Source organism: Furipterus horrens, unplaced genomic scaffold (assembly GCF_987537825.1).
Source record: "Furipterus horrens unplaced genomic scaffold, mFurHor1.1.pri manual_scaffold_9, whole genome shotgun sequence".
Taxonomy (NCBI): domain Eukaryota; kingdom Metazoa; phylum Chordata; class Mammalia; order Chiroptera; family Furipteridae; genus Furipterus; species Furipterus horrens.
The window spans coordinates 20,174,489-20,193,174 of NW_028327179.1; the positions used below are offsets into that span (position 1 = coordinate 20,174,489).

The window sequence follows — 18,686 nt, forward strand, 5'->3', positions numbered from 1 at the left end:
GTCTTAATTTTTACTAGAACATGACAAAGTCCAAATTTCTCTATAAACATTTAGTAATTTTACAGTGAATAAGTTTGGATAAACTTTCTTTTCAAGCCATTGCTTATGTGATGGTTATCTTCTGATCTAAAATTCTGGGGACAACATAGTATCTAAGACGGTGTGTTACCTCCATGATCTGGTTTCACTGACTGTTCCACTTTATAGTAATAAATCACCCCATGGCTTCTTAAAAAAATTGTTTATTTTATTTTTAGAGAGAGGGGAAAGGAGAAAAAGAGGGATAGAAACATCACTGTGTGGTTGCCTCTCACTCATGCTCCCAGCTGGGGACCTGATGTGCAACCTAGTCATGTGCCCTGACTGGGAATTGAACCAGCGACATTTCGCTCGCAGGCCAACGCTCCATCCACTGAGACACAGCAGCCAGGGCTCATCTGATGGCTTTTGAGTACTTATCTCACCTCTTGTCACATTAAGCTTATGCCTGTATTGTACCTATCTCAATACATTAAAAACACTTTTAATCTTTCCCCTCTCAATTACCTTCAAAGCCCCTGCGTCTGTTGCTAAGAAAAATCTATTAACTTTTCAAGAGTGAGCTCCTAGGTCATTTTTATTATAAAGATTTATCTGATATTATCAATCAGTTTACTTCTCCCACAAAATGATGTTTGACAGCACTTACTATCTGGACCATTTGTTTATGTTCAAAATTATGTTTTAGTTTTATTAGAATCATGTAACTTTGAATTGTAGACATTTAAAAGTTGGTAGGAAGCTTGCAGAGGAGTGAACAGAGTCCAAAAGAGAAGAAACACAGAGGTAGGTAGAAGTAGGTTCACAGTTGTGAGTATGCGAAACACAGTTTATTCTTGCATTACTACTTTCTAATTATTGTGTTATTTATTTGTCTTATCTAACCTACTTCAGCTCACCCCTGTATAATATTTTTTTAAAATATTTTATTTATTTATTTATTTTCAAAGAGAGGAGAAGGGAGAGAGAAAGAGAGGGAGAGAAACATCAGTGTGCGGTTCCTTTTCACACACCCCCAACTGGGACCTGGCCTGCAACCCAGACATGTGTCCTGACTGGGAGTTGAACTGGCAACCCTTTGGTTCACAGGCCGATGCTCAATCCACTGAGCCACACCAGCCAGGGCTGTATAATATTCTTGATAGGTGGGAGGTAGTTAGTAATAAGAGTATTATTGCCTGGTGATGTTATTATTTTAAATAGTCTGTTCTCCCCAGCTTTGCTTGGAAGAATCATTAACTATTGCCAGATCAATGTTTTTTTAAGGCATGCCCATGTAAGAGTTGCCCATGTAAGAAGCGGCTTTTCATTTGGGATTTTTTTCCTTTAGCCACGACATAATACCATGCAACATCTCCCTGACTGGCAGCCACTTGGCCATTGCTTAGTATTTTACATCTGTCTGCTATAGAGGACTGCACAGCTTTTGGGAGAATGCATCCAGGGTTTGCAGAAGTGAATATCACTATGTCATGTAGCTTATGTTTTTAAATCATTCCAAATTTGAAGAAAATGCATTTAGCATTTTCACTCGTTGTGGTAATAGTTAAGTGGGTAGGAACTTAATTGTATTAAATTGACTAAACCTAGAGGAAATCCAAGGACCATGCTATACTTAATCAGGACACCAGGTGGCACAGTGAACTGCACACAGGAGACAGAGCCTAAAGAGGGGATCTGCCCCGGAAATGGGTCGTATCAGATTCTGTTAAGACTCCTAAATGCGGAAAGATTGAATTGATGAGTCAAATGGCTCTCACCTCCAGTTATTCCCTTTCAGGTGTATTCTATGATCTCTTGTTTCTGTTGCTTTTACATGTAGTTAGCTACCCACAAAGTGTAAAATAGATTTATTGACTTGGGGGTTAAGAGAGTGAAGGACATCTCAGTGTGTAGTCCCAGTCAGTCCACTTGGCTCAAAGCTAAAACCTTCCTATTCTTGTTCAATAGCTGTGAACAGCAGGTAAGCATAGGCTTCAGTATACTAAAGCTTTGTTCCGTGTTATGTTTGGAACTTATTTCTTTTCTAAATTTTTTTTTATCTCAGAAAGAATTTCACAACAGATTTGCATAGTTATGGACACCAAAGATGAAGAACATGTAGGTCGTCGTCTCGGAGAAATGCTAAAAAGTGAATTAAACGTAAGTATTCAAATACCGAGTTTAATGATAATAAAGAGGTGAGTGTATGTTCTTGGTTTTCCCTCTTATTTGTTGAACTGATCAACTTCCTAGTCAAACTCATATTTAATATTCGGACTAAAGAAATGGAATAGGTAGTAATGTGTGAGGGGGCCAATAGGAATTATTTGCAACTTTTACCAGTAAGGATTTCTATTATATATTTTTATGATAACATTGTGTTTGAAATGTTTTGTTTACTAAACTGATTTTATTAAATTTTAATTTCCCTGTTTTCGTTAAAATGTATCAACACTAATCAGAGCTTAGGATGAACATGTGATGACTTTTTAACAATATTTGTGAAAGAATTGTAGTTAAAAGCAGAAGGAAAAAATTCATTTTATTTAGCCAATTTTATCATAATGGCACATTTGGAAGGATAACAGGCTCTCTTATCAGACCATCTGTGTTCAGATGTCAGCTTTATTGCCTAATTTTCTAAATTGAAAATGTTATATCAGCTACATGGTAAATTTGTTGTAAGTGCTGAATAAAATAAATTATTTAAATTGCTCAAAAATGTCTCTGGCTTGTAGTGAGTTTCCAATGAATATGAGCATAATAATTAAACTTTTGAGAATGAGTTGAGACAGAGGTATGACAGTATTAAATAGTAGATATTATTAGTTCCCAAACTTCAGTCCTATATTAGATACATGAACTGTTAGAAATGTAGATTCCTGGAATATGTAAAAACTTAATGAGCCATCGTCTGGGATTAGTTTTGGAATCTTAAGTTTTTACATTCCCTTAAGTGGTTTGATGGCAGCAGTGTCAAATACTACCAGTAGTGTTTATAGCACCTAGCGTTTATAGCACCCACCCAAAGCCAAAAAGAATGTAATAGCCATTTGAGCTGTCTTTTAGGCATAAAGGTCATTACACTACAATCTTCTGTGCTGCTTTTATCTAGTTACTTTCTGGGCATTTCCCCTCCACTGTTGGGGATTTTAACATTTGTTCTCTGTTTTCTGTGTCAAGTCTGCCTGCTAAGAATCCGTAACTAAGATCTGTGCCCTAATTTTACCTCGCAGAATGTCTAACTGAAGGTGACTTGCCACTGCCTGACCCATTGAAGCACTCTTTTGCCTCAAACAAATGGTCTTTTATTCTTGAATAATCTCATTCATTCATTATCCAGTGAATGCAAAAACCAGCAAGATGAGGCCCTAAGGACATTTTTTTTGGGGGGGGACTCCGGCTATCAACCAATCCTAAATTTAGAGAGCTGGGTTTTTCTATAAATGTTGAGTCCCTAGCTGGTAGATTTGTGTGACTAATTCCTTAATTGATCTTTCTACTATTAGACCCTGCAAGGAATCCTTTGGTTACAATTATTATAGTACCCACTTTTTTTTTCTGCTTCTCCTGTATAGTTTAGTGACAAAATGACTTGGGATTTAGGGCTGCACACTGGTACTTTGCTGGCCTTCTCTGATTCATTCATCATCCTGACCTCTCAGGTCCTTATCTTTCTCATTCCAGTGATCTTTATTTTCAGTGCACTTCATCTACTACCCACTGGGACCAGTCTGGATTTGTCATCATTTTAACTGTATTGAAAAATAAATACTAAGGCTATTTTTCAAATTCGACCACCATATTTTGTCATTTCATATCTTTTACTAAATTACTCCTACTGCACGTGTTTCAAATTTATAGAAAACACCAGGCCCTCCGTCTTTTTTCTTTCTTTCAGCTACCTTTTGTTTTATACCGTTCCTTAGCTAGCTTAGATTCCATGATCCACTTAAGTGGATCGTGGGTTTTATTTATTTATTTTTTATTCTTACCCAAGGACATTTTTTCATTGCTTTTAGAGAGAGAGAGGAAGGGAGAAAGAGCAACATCAGTGTTAGAGATAAACTTCGATGGTTGCCTTCTGCATGCGCCTGGACAAGAACCCAGCTGCACCCGGATCGGGGATCGAACCCGCCACCTTTTGGTTATGGGACGATGCTCCAACCAACTGAGCCTCCCTGGCCAGGGTGGATCATGGATATTTTACCAGTATCTTCAATTCTCTTGTCTTTAGAATGCACCCAATTGGTAACATCCCATCCATGTGTTAGTCAAACTTTTCAGTGCTCTAAGCTTTTACTTAATACTGTTATGGAAAATTATACAACAATGCAGATTGTTATCATTAAAAAAACACTGGTCTCCATTCTTTAGTGGGCACTGACTGTTGTAGTGTGACCATGATTCCATAGTCAGCTACCCACTCTCCTCAGTGAATGCTTTAAACCTCCTCGAATGCTAACCCAGAGATTGTTAACCTGGGCACTACTGGCGCCTGCGTTAGGTGATTCGCTGTTGTGAGGCCCTGTCCTGTGCTTTGTGTGCTGTTTCAGGGCATCCCTGGCCTCCGCCCACCCTACCAGTATCAGTCCTGGCCCCAGTGGTGGCAACTGAAAATGTTTCCAGATGTTGCTAAGTGTTGCCCGAATAGGGGAAAAAAACCCGTTAGTTAAGAACCACTGGTATACCCGTCCATCTCTGCCTCCTCTCTTGGATTTGGTCTTGCCTTCTACGACCGAGCAGAACCATACACTTCCCTGTGTGGACGTCCCTATCTTCCTGGCACCAAATCTGCAAAGAATCTTGCATCTTCCGTCATCCTCTTATTAAGACTGTTTTCTCTCCTGAGCTCGGGTTCCCCTCCCTCTTTTACCCCCACTCTCATCAACATTACAACATATTCCAGTTCCTTCCATTAATTAAAGCAAAACAAACAAACAAATCATTTTCTCTTAACCCAAGGTTACCCTGCAGCCAAATTTCTTGAGAATAACTTTTCTTCTCATTCTTCAATCCACTGTGATCTGACTTCTACCGTAACCTTTTCATAGGAGCCGCTCTCAGGGAGGTCCTTGGTGGTCTCCCTGTGCACAATCCACAAGACATTTATCAGTCTTTACCCTGATTTATTGCAGGACTTGACTCTCTTGTCTAATGCTTTCTTCTAGAAAAAGAATCTCATCCTGTGGATTTTATAACATGTTATTTTTCTGATCCTTTGGTGTTCTTGGCTTCCTTTCCTCGGTTTCTTTTACAGGATTCTGTTAATAATTTTTAGGTTTCTTTACTTAGTTGAATGGGGATTTTTTTCCCCCTAGAAAACCATGCTAATAGCTTCCCATACCCCCTATTTGCTAGAGACAAAATGACTGGCATTTATCATGGTTTTCTTTCTCCCTTTCTCTTGATGACTACCTTTACATTAATATTGTTATCAAATACATGTGTCTTTTATTAACCTTAGTATTTTGGCTGTTTTCTAATGGTTCTCTGTTCTGGGCAATGTTGATGTTAGTTTCTTCTTTCTCTTACCTTTTGTGTTTCAGTATCTAATTTGAATTGATATTTTTAAGCTCCTAGTTATTGCCTGTTAAGACAATACTCTCCCATTTTTATGTGATTATATACCATAGCCTCTCTCAAAATGGTGCTTTATTCGTTGCTCCATAAGTAAATATGTATTTAATGCTCACCACGAAGCCTACGAAGCCTTATGTTGCTATCTTGCCAGTCATTTTTGTTCTCTGAAACTAATCCTCCAATAGATTTCCCTGGAAGGGTTTCTGGATACAGTATTCCCAAGTTCTGGCATATGAATAAAATTTTTTTGTAGCTGAAAATCTACAAATTTATTTTGGTTAGATTAAAAAAAATTCTTGCTTTGAAAAATTCTCCTTGAGCATCTTAAATATACCTCTCCGTTATCTTTATCATAAAGTATTTTTATCAACTGTGATAAAAATCTGATTTCCTTAGTCTTATAAATGACTTGGCTTCTTTGCCTCAATGCCTAAGGAATTTTTAAAAACTTAAAGGCCAATATTTTAACTAGAATTTACTCATTCTTGGCCATTTTAGGTTGACATGCCTATTTATACAATGTGTTTTTTAATTGTATAATTTCACATATTATGTCATAAAACTTTTTATGACATTATTGCTTTTAGTATTTTATTGCTTTAGTTTTCATTTCCAAAGACTTCTATTGCATGAAGTTTATATATTCTTTGACCATTTTTATCACTATTACTTTTTTTTGGATTTTTTAAATGTGTTTTTGATTTTAAACTTTTCATACTCTCAATCTTATATTTTTCTTCAGGCATTATCTGTTGTTTTACTCAATTTTGTATCCTTTCTAATTTACCCTTCATTTCTGAAACATTATTTTTTCAATTTTCCTGTTTTAATCAATTTTTGATTTATTCCAATTCTGACTTTTATAGTTCTATAATTTTCTTAGTATCTTTTATCTTATTATTAAATGTTGATTTTTCCATTTTCATTTATTCCGTGAACACATGTGCATGTATTGCTTGTAGGAACATTATTTTGCCCTTTATTTTATTTTTAATATCATTTATTTATCGTTTTATTCTCACCTGAGGATATATTCATTGATTTTTAGAGAGAGTGAAAGGGAGAGAGAGAGAAACTCCCTGTAAGAGGGAAACGTCGATTGGTTTTCTTCCATACCTGACCAGGGATCAAACCTACAACCAGGGATGTGCCCTGACCAGAGATCGAACCAGCAGCGTTTTGATATAGGGGACGATGCTCCAACCAACTTAGCCACCTTGCCAGGGCTATTTTATTTTTTTATATTAAATGTATTTGAGATTTCTTTAGGTCCTCTTTTAGTTCTTCTTTTAAAGTAAGAGAGCTTTATCTGTTTTTAGGAGGAAGGGGTGGGTCATCATAATTTTCCTGGCTTACTAGCATAATGCTTTTTATTCAGCTGCTTTCAGGAAAAGATGGAAGAGAGGGCTGTGCTTGTGCTCAGCTTCCACCTCCACTGCCCTTCTCCTCTACCTCACCATCTTTTTCTTCATTCCCAGTGCACCTTTCGTTGTCAGTCTGTTCCTCTCAGGCTGCTGCTTTGATCGAAAGGTGCTGCCACTTTATTAGATTTGAATGTTCCTTGGGCCCAGACCTCTAGATGTCCCAGGAGAGGGAGAATCTTTACAACATAGCTCCTTTGTTTTCAGTTTTGACTGGAAGCTTCCAAAAGCCTTTTCTCAATTTTCAGAATGACCCACCAAGCTACTCAGAGAGTTACCTGATGATGATTTGTGTGGTTTTTTTTTGGCTCCTCCCCTCCTTTCTCCTGTACATTTTCTTAAACTGTATGGATCTTTTTAGTTCATGGCAGTCTATTCCTAACAAATGTTGGTTTGGTGAGAGATGTTATCTATAGATTTTTGAAGTCCTTCTTCCACAATTTTTATGGAGGAATCTACAAAGATTTGAAGACTAAAACCTGTATTTCCAAAACCTTCTTCCCCTTTATTTTATATGTATGCTGTGCTTAGTATTTCTAATTTGTAAGCACTTAAATTTCTCTCTTTGTTAATTTCAAGTTTCTAATTTATCTATGACTACCGATAACAACTTGGAAATTTTTAAAAATTACAGTTGACTTGAACGTAGGGATTTTATTTGTATAATAAACAAAGCCAAGAAATATACAAATGTTTAAAAGAAAGAAATACCACTGTTTTTCAAGTACCTCTTAATTGAAATACAAGACTTTGAGATGTTTTTTATGATTTCCCCCCTCATTTTACAAATAGAAATGGGGAATTCTTGTGCTTTAATGATTTGCCTAAAATCACATAACTAATGAGTGTAGATGCTAGTTGATTCATTATAATTTCTACTTCTTAATAATCTTCTGTGCAAAGGTGAAATAAAAGAAATAAAACAGACGGTTTTCTTTTCTGATCTTATACCTAAGGCCAGAAAGAAGTCCCCTTAGGAAAGAAATTATCTAGTTTTATATAAATTTTCTCTCCCCTTATAAGGACGACTTCTGGAATTTTCAGCCTATAACTTACAAACATCTAATGCTGTGTATTCGAACATTTTTTACCTCCCAGAGCTTTTTTCTCACTTTGAAAAGAAATAGAAAAAGGATGAAGTCACCTCTATTGAAATTCAGGCACCTGTAGGGGAGATCAGTGTGGGTGTGGAGCTGCTCAGCACACAATGGGAGGATTGTTTCACTGGCATGAAAAGAAAAAATGTTTTCCATTGAAACTAAAGGAAGAGGTTAGGTATGCTTTCCTTGATATTGAGATACACCTTAGACGTGAACTATCTGAACCCTAATGCAATGACACACACCAAATACATGGAAGAGGTTGTTAAAAAGTAAAATAAGGAACTAACTGGGTAAGGGACAGCCTTCCACCCTTCATATATACATGCATATTTCTTAAATTTCATACGCATACTTAAATTTCAAGGCTTTATTATCAGGCTTGTTATATACATTCTTCGAGTTCTTAGGGAGTTTGAAGTATTCCACAGAACCTTCTTCCTTTGCAGATAGAAGTCTCTAGAGATACATCATAAAGAGATGGCTCTCACTTTTTTCTAACTCTTGACCAATTTTGAAGAATAATTTCTACTATAAACTGTGCTGAGAGTAGTAAGGAATTCGTAAGTAGGAAGAGGTGTCCAGTTTTTTATTAGGTCCTTAATTCATTAATTTATTTACCAAATAATAAATGCTTATCAATATTTAGTCATTGGATACTGGCAGTTGAACTAAGCAGATATGGTTCTCTGTCCTCTAGGAACATACTGTTTGTTAAGTTGGGGATAAAACAGTAAAATACAAAAATATGTTTAATTATAAATGGTGGTAACTATTCCCAGGAAAAAGTAAACTGCTGATTTAAGAAAGATCTGGAAATGATTTAAATTGGAAGTGGAGGGTAGTGAGCTAGACTCTTTTGGTAGGTGTAACGTTTAGGTAAGTCTGAAAGGATAATCAGGAGTTAGCTGCTTAAAGAGAAATGAAGGCGGAACAGTGTGTGAAAGGCAGGAAAAGGCCTTCATTGGTGGTGACTGAAATAAGACTTCTGTGATTGGAATAACCTTATCAGAATGGAGGGACAGGGATGGGAAGCTAGGTGAGAGATGGGGACAGCCCTCGATGCGGCCTTGCAGGCTATATTTAGCTTACTATGGCTACAACCACCATCATCAATGCCACTACTATGCTTATATTTTGTCTTAAGAGCAACATGATGTGATAGAAAACTTTAGCTGAAAATGATATGATCCAATTTACTTCTATAAAAAGATTATGTTGGCTGTTGCTCCTTAAAAGTAAAATTGTATAGAAGATATGTAATATTTAAATGCTTTCAGATATCACATTACCCCTAAAATCATGTTACTTCAACCCAATTTTCATTCCTATAATAAAATAAATGAATGCTGATTTATATTTTGGACAGATAGGAACTATAGGGGCTTTTCATGTATTTTGTTTATCCACTCCTTCTTATTTCCTGGAGCACATAATTTAATTATTGTTTTGTGTAACCACAAATGACAAGCAGGATATGCCTGAAAATCATTTGTTTTCCTGGGTGTAAGGCAAGCTTTGGTTTTGTTGAGGTTGTCTGTGGTACCTAGTTTATTTTTCCTAATGCCCTCAAGATTGTGTCCAGTTTATGGATCTCTGCCTTTTCTTATAGACCTAACTGAATTCGGTGTATGACATATTTATCAAACAAAACATCAAAAATAGCAAATGAAAAAAGGCAGAAATAAAAGAAACAGAACAAATTAAGCCGTTGCAGCATTGTAAGGCTCATTCAAAATAGCATTATTGTGTGCTTATTTTGATACATATTATAACATATTTTAGTTTAGAGATATAAGAGTTTTTATTTTTTGAAGCAGAACACTGTAAAACAGTGCAATAACAGTAAAATAACACTATAAACACTTCTATTGGGCCTTTGACTTTGAACAATTCCAACAAAATTAATTCAGTTAAGGTATGTGGTTTTGGTGTATGCACAAGACTACAGAAACTAGCTGAAGACCATCCAATTAAATCCATTCAGTTTATTTGGGATGTTAGCCAGATTTCCTGATCAGTTTGCCAGAGGTAAAAGAAGGTTCAAAATTATTGGACCACCTAGTTGCTCGGGATGGTATTAATTATGTTCACGCTGTATTTAATAAAATTAAGAGTTTATAATTCTAATGTGTTGTCATGATTTTACAATGTGATTATTAATGAGGGAGTAAGGATAATTCTCCCTAAATATCCCTTCATCTATTTTTTCTTTATATACCTAACTTATTTTCACCTTTTTTATCTGTCTATAACTTTGAGAAACAATGACATATTGAAATATTACTCTTCCTAAAGGAACCAGATGGTTAATTTGTGAAAATGATATTATACATCTTTGTCCACTTAGGACGGAGGTCAGCTGTTATGCTGAGTTAAAAATAAACAAATAAACCAAAAGAATAGCTGACATCTAGCTTTGGACATATATTTGTAAAAATCAGGTCTTCTCATTCAGGAAATTGATTTTATACACATGGCAAGTGTATGTTTAGAAGGAAAATCCTTATAAAAACCTGAAAAAACTCTGCTTTTTGGCATTTAGATTATAGTTTTTAACCTTCAGCAGTTGATTTTGATGAATATGCATATACTAATTTTCTTATGCTACTGAAATTGAGATATATAAATTTAAAGCTTATTCACTGGGATTTTATTTTACAGATTTTTATTACATATATAGAAAACTTTTAAAAATATTATTTTATACTTATTAATTAATATTTTTCCTCTAAAAATTGAGTTTAACAATGTATTTCATTTTCCCTATCTGCATGCAGTATAACTCTATAACACCAGAAAGTAGACTATTCTATTATTGTGGTGGCTTTTGCTAAATAAATGGCTCCAACATTGTGCTTGATTGAACGTTGTCTCTACTTCTCAGTTATTTATTTTATTCAAGGCTTACTTTAATATTACTCTTTTCATGAAGTTGTCCCCATTTTTCTTGTCCTTGGACTTCCTGTACTACGCACCTACAGTGGTGAGCTTCTGCACATCCTGCTTTCTGTTGTTATTTTCATTGTTATTATGTGTTACATCTCTTTCACTATCTCTTTTATCACTGATCCCTTGCACAGTGCTCACTTCTTGCACAGATGGTGGGAGCCAGTAAATAGTTGTGGTTAATGGTGATAGGATGACGAATAAGAAAGCTTCTGGAATACCTCTCCACCTGGACATCAGCCAAATATGTTTCTGGAGATAAAGAGGTAGCCGCTGGGCGTCCATCAATCATGTAAACAGTTGAGAAGTTTAGAACACAAAGTACACCCAAGAAGTTCTAATTGATTTCCCAACCAGAAGGAAGCTGTTTTCACAAAAGGAGGGAAGAGAAGGGGAAATAGCAGATGTTGCAGAGATTAGACGAGCCATAGTTAGCAACAGTGATAAGCCGGTGGCCAGCAGCCTTCTGTGAGGGAAGGAGAGACAGAGAGTCACTGAAGGAGAAATGAACTCTGCAGGAATTATTACAGAGGGGTGAGGAGCTAGGCCCATAAACAACACTTCAAAATTTATTCCTTAGAATCTGTAATAAGATTCTAAATTAAGATATGAATGTACATTGCTATATTATCAAGAAATGTACTACTTAAAAAGTATCCTGATGTATACACATGCTTACGTACTTCTGAAATAAGTCACACAATTATGTTTTTGTTAGTTTTGCTCAAAATGTAATTTATTCTTACTATTTAAAAAATATTCTCAATCTATAGGCTAAATGGCATGATAATATTTAATAGGTCACTAATATGTAACTTGTAATAGAAAGATGTGTGAAATAGAAATTTTATTTTAAATGTAAATATATCAATTAAATTTCTCACTTGGGAGGAATATACATTAATGAAAAATAGTTTGCTTACTTTGTAGGGTTTGAAGATTTATAATGGTAGTACTTGGATTGTATATTTATTGGGGGTGGTATTAAATATCCCTTAAAAGTTAAGCTAGCATACAGTTTCTTTGTGATTACATATGGAAGAATTCTTCACAAAGCTACTCATATGTGTTTATAACTAATTTTAGTTTTTTTGTTTAAAATAATTTAAAATTAGAGACAGCGTGGAAACTAGATAGCAAATCTGTTTTTAATATGTACCTCATCGAGCCATTTTGAACACTTGTCACATTTGTGGAATAATGTTATTTAAAAATTACATTAAAACATTTGATAAAATGCAATGTTAGTATTTCCCACATAAAAAGGATTACTATACTAAAGCCTTAAAGTTGCTAGACTGTTACTATTTTTTGTGTCAGTTATTGGTTCATATATAAGTGCTGAATACCAAAAATTAGAAATGTCCATGTCACCTTGGATTTTGCAATAGCTGTGCTACTGACATTTGGTACAGTTAATTCTTTACACTGGAGGCTGCCCTGGGCGTGCATTATAGAGTATTTAATAGCATCCCTGTCTTCTCTACCCACTAGGGCCATTAGCACCTCCCAACCCACTGTGACAACGGAACATGTTTCCCAGCGTTGCTTAGTTACCCCTGAGGACAGAGTTGCCCACAGTTAAGAACTGCTATGATAACAAGCTTCGTTTCATGCACACTCGGTTTTACATTGGCTGGGGGTTAAAGCATATGAACCTTATCTGTAATTTAAAGTGAATACATAGCTAAATGTAACAAACCATAGTCTTTTGTAGACTTTAAATCATCTATAAAACTGATTGGAAACAATACTTATTAATTACTAATTTCAAATTAATATTTTGATTAAAATATAACTTGTACATATTTTATTAGGGCATATTTATGTGGAAAACAGGCTCTCATTATTTTTCTCTATATACATCTGGGCAGTGCCTGTGTTATTTAGAAAAAGTTAAAATTTTCTAAATGTGAATTAGATTATGCTGTAAATTTGGCAAGAGTTTGAAGGAAAAAAAACTATTGAAGCAATTTTTCAATTTAGTCACTTATGTTTGCCATAGTGATAGGTTTAGTAAAGATATAAGTAATAATTTTAGAGGCGACATAAGGCAATAGCTGTGGCAGAACCAAGGGAAAAGTTATCTTCTGATTGCTGCATGGAAGCATACTCGTCAGTAAGTGTATCTACTGAAAATGAAAGAGGAGTTTTATTGTAAGGTGACTTCAAGTTATCTAACCTCTTGCTGCTTCAAAGTGTGGTCCTTGGACCAGTTATAACAACATAAATTCACATTCTTAGGCTCTACGCCACATCTAATGGCATCAAAGTTTGTATTTTTTATAATATTCCTAGAGATTCTTATGCATATTGAAATTGAAGGAACTCAGGTGTAAACTTTATTTTCTCTTCCCAGTATGACGTGAGCTCCATGATAGAAACTTTGTTTAGTTTGTTGCCATAGTCTCAATGTACAATCTAATGTCTGGCTCAGAGCCCTCAATAAATATTTATTGGTTGAATGAGTGGAACTAATCTGTCAGTAGATAGGGTACTCGACTCTTCGTGACTTTTTTGTTAAATTAAGACAGACAAAATTTGTTTATGTGAGCTTGCCAGTTCTTAATTTGCAAATGTTTTTTTGTATTACTAAGAAACATAAAGAGGTTATATTGCTGCATATACCTTTATAACATTTCATCCTGTCATTTATAGAATTAAAAAATGGATAATAGTTATAAAATATGCCTGCCAAACATGATTTATATGAGCTGCCCCAGTCATTTTTCATTTACTACAATATCGTCCATTAGTTATATGTAGTATAGTATTCTGTAGTAAAACTCAATGGAAAAATAAGCTTGAGCAGATGTGCATTTAGTAGCTTTGTTTTTTGATTAGACATTACCTAGCTTTGGATGAATAATTTGAATGATAAAACTGTAACCTTGAAGTTTTGTGTGACAGTACTCAGGTTTGTTAGGATTAAGGCTTTTGTTTTCCATTCTGCAATCCTGTAGTTTTGCATCAGAACAATAGTTGGCCTTCAAAGGGACTTTTAACTCTGAGAGAGGGATGCACCAAGGGAGTATTACGACAGTGATCACTCCAGTGACCACTACCAGCTGCTCGACAAGTATTGAATGCAGTGGTTCAGAGCACTTGACTCTTTTCCAGGACCAAATCTGAAAATCTGAATTGGAGGACTTTCTTAGGTTCATTCTTCCCTGTCCAGGACCCAGAAAGATGATCTGAGTTAAAGGATTGTGTTTGGAAGCAATTAAACTTTTTAGTACTCAAATGCCTTTCTCCAGATGAGGTGTTTCTCTTCAGTTGACTTTGGGACCTGTAGTATCACTCTTCTCCAAGTAAAGGTCTTGCGACTTCCATGACTGGGTAGTAGTCACCTGGAGGAAACTGACACCCAGTGCACTTTAGAGGGTAAGTATGTGTGCCTGGGGATCCCATAGACCTTAGTCTGAGTACTACTACCCCTTACTGGCTGTATGATCTCAAACAGATTATCTAAAATTCAGTGTCTCAGCATTTTTATCTATAACATGTTATGGTGCTGAATACTTTAAACACACAATAATTGACAAAATCTGTGAGAAATACTTTAATAAACAAACGATAAAGCCTCAATAAAAGCAAGGTATGAAACATGAAGGGAAAATGTAGATATGTTGATGTGTTAAAATGTCATTGAGAGGCGGAAATTAAAGTGAGTAGAATAATAATAGCAAACATTTAATATATCTATGTGCAAGGATGGTTATTAGCAAACCAGGATGAATTGACATGACAGCATTCACACTAGACTTCAGACTTTCTAGAACAATAATTATTGGGGGAAAGTCCATGGTCTCAGGAGCAGGGCCAGTGCCTAGTGCATTATGTAGCATTGCAGATAGATCTTCAAGACTGCTTGTGAAACTAAAATCATGGTGCAGTGTGGCTGTTAAGCTACATTACTAAGGAAGCACCAGCTCTTTCCGCTGTGATTCAGCACCAGTGCAACGTGGCAGAACCTTGGTTCTAGTGCTATTCTGCCTGTCCAGTATTTAGGATTGGGAGAAGAGCAAGACTTTCTTTGGTATGTTGAACAGACTCGGGTCTGAGTCTTGTGATGGCCATTGGTATACTGTAATCCAGCAGCAAAGTGTTCATGGTTGGAGATCCATTTAACATGACAAAATAGGAACCTAGTTCATTTATTACCTCAAAACTCTACCAAGATTCATTGCCTTGAAGCTGTGACTGTTTTCTCTGAAGCTTTCCAGGGGGTTAACCTATAAGGATGACTTCCTAGAAAAATTAATCCTTAATTCTCACATATTAATTTAATCAATCTTTCTAACTATTTTAAAGTATTTCTTTTTTACTGATGAATAAACTAAGCCACAGGGTTTGAGTAATTTACTCACAGTCACACAGCAAGTTTATTGCAGAGTTTTATTCACATCCAGGGAGCTTGGCTCTAGGGGTCATGCTCGTGATTTCAAGAAGATGCTTTAAAGTTAATTCTAAAAAAACAGAAAATAAAAATAATACAGGAAATGCTGAATCCTAGGTGGACAAAACTTGCACACAAGTCTAAAAATAACCATGAACTAAATTTTAATTGGCAACTCAAAATTTGAAAATAGTGACTACTACTTAAAGGAGTATCTCAGGTGAAGAGTTCTAAAAATAAAGGTGGAGAGGCTCTGGCTGTTAACCTCTGGCTGAAGGTCCAGATGCAACACCCACAGGCCAGAGACAACTCTGATAAAGGCCGTGGCTGATGAGCTGGCAGCCTAGTCTCAGCCTTCAATTGGCAGCAGTCCTAGCTACAGAATATTCCCTTCCAAAATGCGCTTTATGGAGGTATAATTGACAAATAAAAATTATATATATTTAAGGTGTACACACTGATATTTTGATATATATAGATACTTTGAAATGATCGTCACTGTTGAGTTAATTAACTTATGTGCCACCTCATATAGTTACCATTTCCTCCCTCCCCTCCCCTTCCCTTCCCTTCTTTATGTAAGGGCACTTAAGCTCTACCTTCTCAGTAAATTTCAGATATACAATACAGTATTGTTAATTATAGTCACTATGCTATACATTGGACCTCCAGAATATATTCATCTTGCATGACTGAACCTTTGTTCACTTAGATCAGTGTTTCCCCATTTCCCCCCAACCCCGGCCCCTGACAGCCATAAGATGAAAGTGCCTCTCTCTCCAGTTCTCTTGTTTATACCCACATTAGTGCCATTTGTTTGAACAGGAGGGAGGTGAAAAATTGATGGATTCAGAATCAGAGATGATCCAGCCAACATATTCTGTCTGTAAAAAGTGAAACACGTTTTTGAACCTCTGACTCATGGGACTTGAACCAAAGTCTTTCAGCTTTAGTTAAGCCTTAACTCTTCTTGAAATGGAAAATATTTTTTTGACAACTTATCTTCCTTCCTAAAATTCATGCTTTAAATAGTATTCTGCATATGCAGATGTTTGCATTTAGTTAATGCTAAAGCTTTTCTAAATTTTTATTTGTTTTGATATAAAGAAAATATTTTATTTTATTTTTGTATATTTCTTTAATTTTACTGAACATATTGGAAGGTCGTTTTAAATTTTGTTTAAATGTTCTTTGAACCAAAATATTTACAGAACAAGGAGTTCTTCTAGCCCGCAGATTGTTCCATTGGCTGTGTTTGAGTGTGGAAGCATTGAGAATGACAGCGTAAGATGATGCCGCTGAGCTTTTTCATAAACAACCTAATAGCATTGTCTAATGCAGTTTTTGTTTATTAAAGGTGTCAAAGATTCCTTTGCTCTATTTAGGTTAAATCTAAATTTCTTTACTCAAGCATGGAAAATATTGTTTGTTTCTGGTTGGGAGGAAAGTAGTATGACCAAATAAAAGAATTAAACTTAACTGGAAACAATTATTAAAAGAGTCTCAATTTCAAGAAGGGAGGAAACTGTAATTCTGTTTTTGTGTTTTTTTTTTTCAAACAGGGTACAAAAATGGTAATATTTAGGAACTTTTGTAAAAATATGGTGTGCATTTCTGTATTAATCTCTGGGCATTAGTTGATAAATGACTTTATCTTTTAGTTGGAGTTTTTAATTTATCACATAATAATTGAGCAAATACATTTTAATAATAATAATAATAACTAATACTATGTGGGCACTGTGCTTTCTATATCCTGTTGTCTAAGAGCTTATGTTATATTTATTAACTGTTAATAATTGAGTTGAAGAAATATATATTACATATTAGCTATTAATATATCATACATATATCATATATATATATACACACACATTTATATATATATATATGTATATATATATAATAGCTTTAATAAGGAAACAAGTATACATTGAAGTCACTGTGGGATGGCCATCACAGGCAAGAATGAGCCCAGTGTTTGTGACAACAGGGCAAAATGGCTGTAGAGTTTAAGCATATTTGTGTTGAAGAGTGGAGATGGATGGTTAAGATTTGAATAAAACATAAGTAGATTTGGAGTGCTTTAATGACAAATTGACAAATGTAGATTTAATCTAATATGAATTACACACACATTCATGTAATATATGTATATGTATAGTAAACAATACATTCTTAGTTGAAAAAATTAAGAGTTACAGAGTTTTATGCTTTACTAAGGAATGTGTAATGTATTTTAGATATAAATTTATGACATTCTAAATGTAATGCCAGTATTAACCACCGAAATGTGACTTCCTATGGAGCTATTATACCAGAGATAATATAGAACATCCCTTGTTTAGTAATTAAGAGGTTTATATTGTTGTAATAGAAAAAATAGAAATTAATTAGACTGTTGAACTATATGGAATAAAAATCGTATTAGGTAAGTTTTTATAATAATATATGTACTTTTTTTTTTCCCCCTTAAACCTAGTCTGGGACCACCACTGGTAATAATCCCTTAGTCTCTTCTTTTATCTCTTTTCTCTGTCATGTATTATTATGATAATTTCTTTTTGCTTTCCCTGCTTTTGGTCATTCCAGGTTTTGTTAAAGCTATTCTTTGTGACTGAAGTAATATAACATACTTCCAGAATCCTCCAACAATCCCTGTCTAACCAACCTTTTAATTTTATTCCAACATTCTCCGCAAACATTCTTTGCATAAGAAAAAAATGGGCTACTTGCCTATGCTGGAATATATCTTGTGCCTTTTCTACATTTTTTTTCTTATCTGAAATAATTTCCCAATATCCTTGTTTGCTAAAATAATAACTATTATTTATGGACTAGTTCAAATTCCTTTTTCTTGGTAGCCTCATAAACTAAATTATTTTGTTTTTACATATGGTCCTTGGCTTTCTGTGCTTATAGCAATTTTGTGCTCATTTGTAACAATGTTGTTTATGCTCATATTTGGTCTTTCTAGCTAATTTGTAAACTCCTTTTTTTTTTTTTTTTTTTTTTCCCCTCTATTTTGTTTTTCTCCTAGCATCTAAAAGTCACATCTGGGTCTCTGTGTCATGCTGGCAGAGATCTTCAGCAAATCATCTTAGAGCAATGCTACAATTTTGTGTGCATGAATGTAAGTAGTAAATATAAAGGACTGAAAACACTTGAGGATCTTATAAAAGTAATGGGGAAGAGAACTTATGTTTCTTGACT

General features: G+C 34.9%; 1 protein-coding gene across 1 annotated transcript in view; it reads left to right on the forward strand.

Annotated features, from left to right (window-relative positions):
* Window positions 1–18,686, forward strand: part of CRPPA (CDP-L-ribitol pyrophosphorylase A) — a 189,745-nt gene that overhangs the window by 65,852 nt on the left and 105,207 nt on the right. The window contains exons 6-7 of the mRNA XM_090287818.1: window positions 2,087–2,181; window positions 18,514–18,606. Coding sequence (XP_090143944.1) covers window positions 2,087–2,181; window positions 18,514–18,606 — 188 coding nt within the window. The remainder of the gene's footprint in view (window positions 1–2,086; window positions 2,182–18,513; window positions 18,607–18,686) is intronic.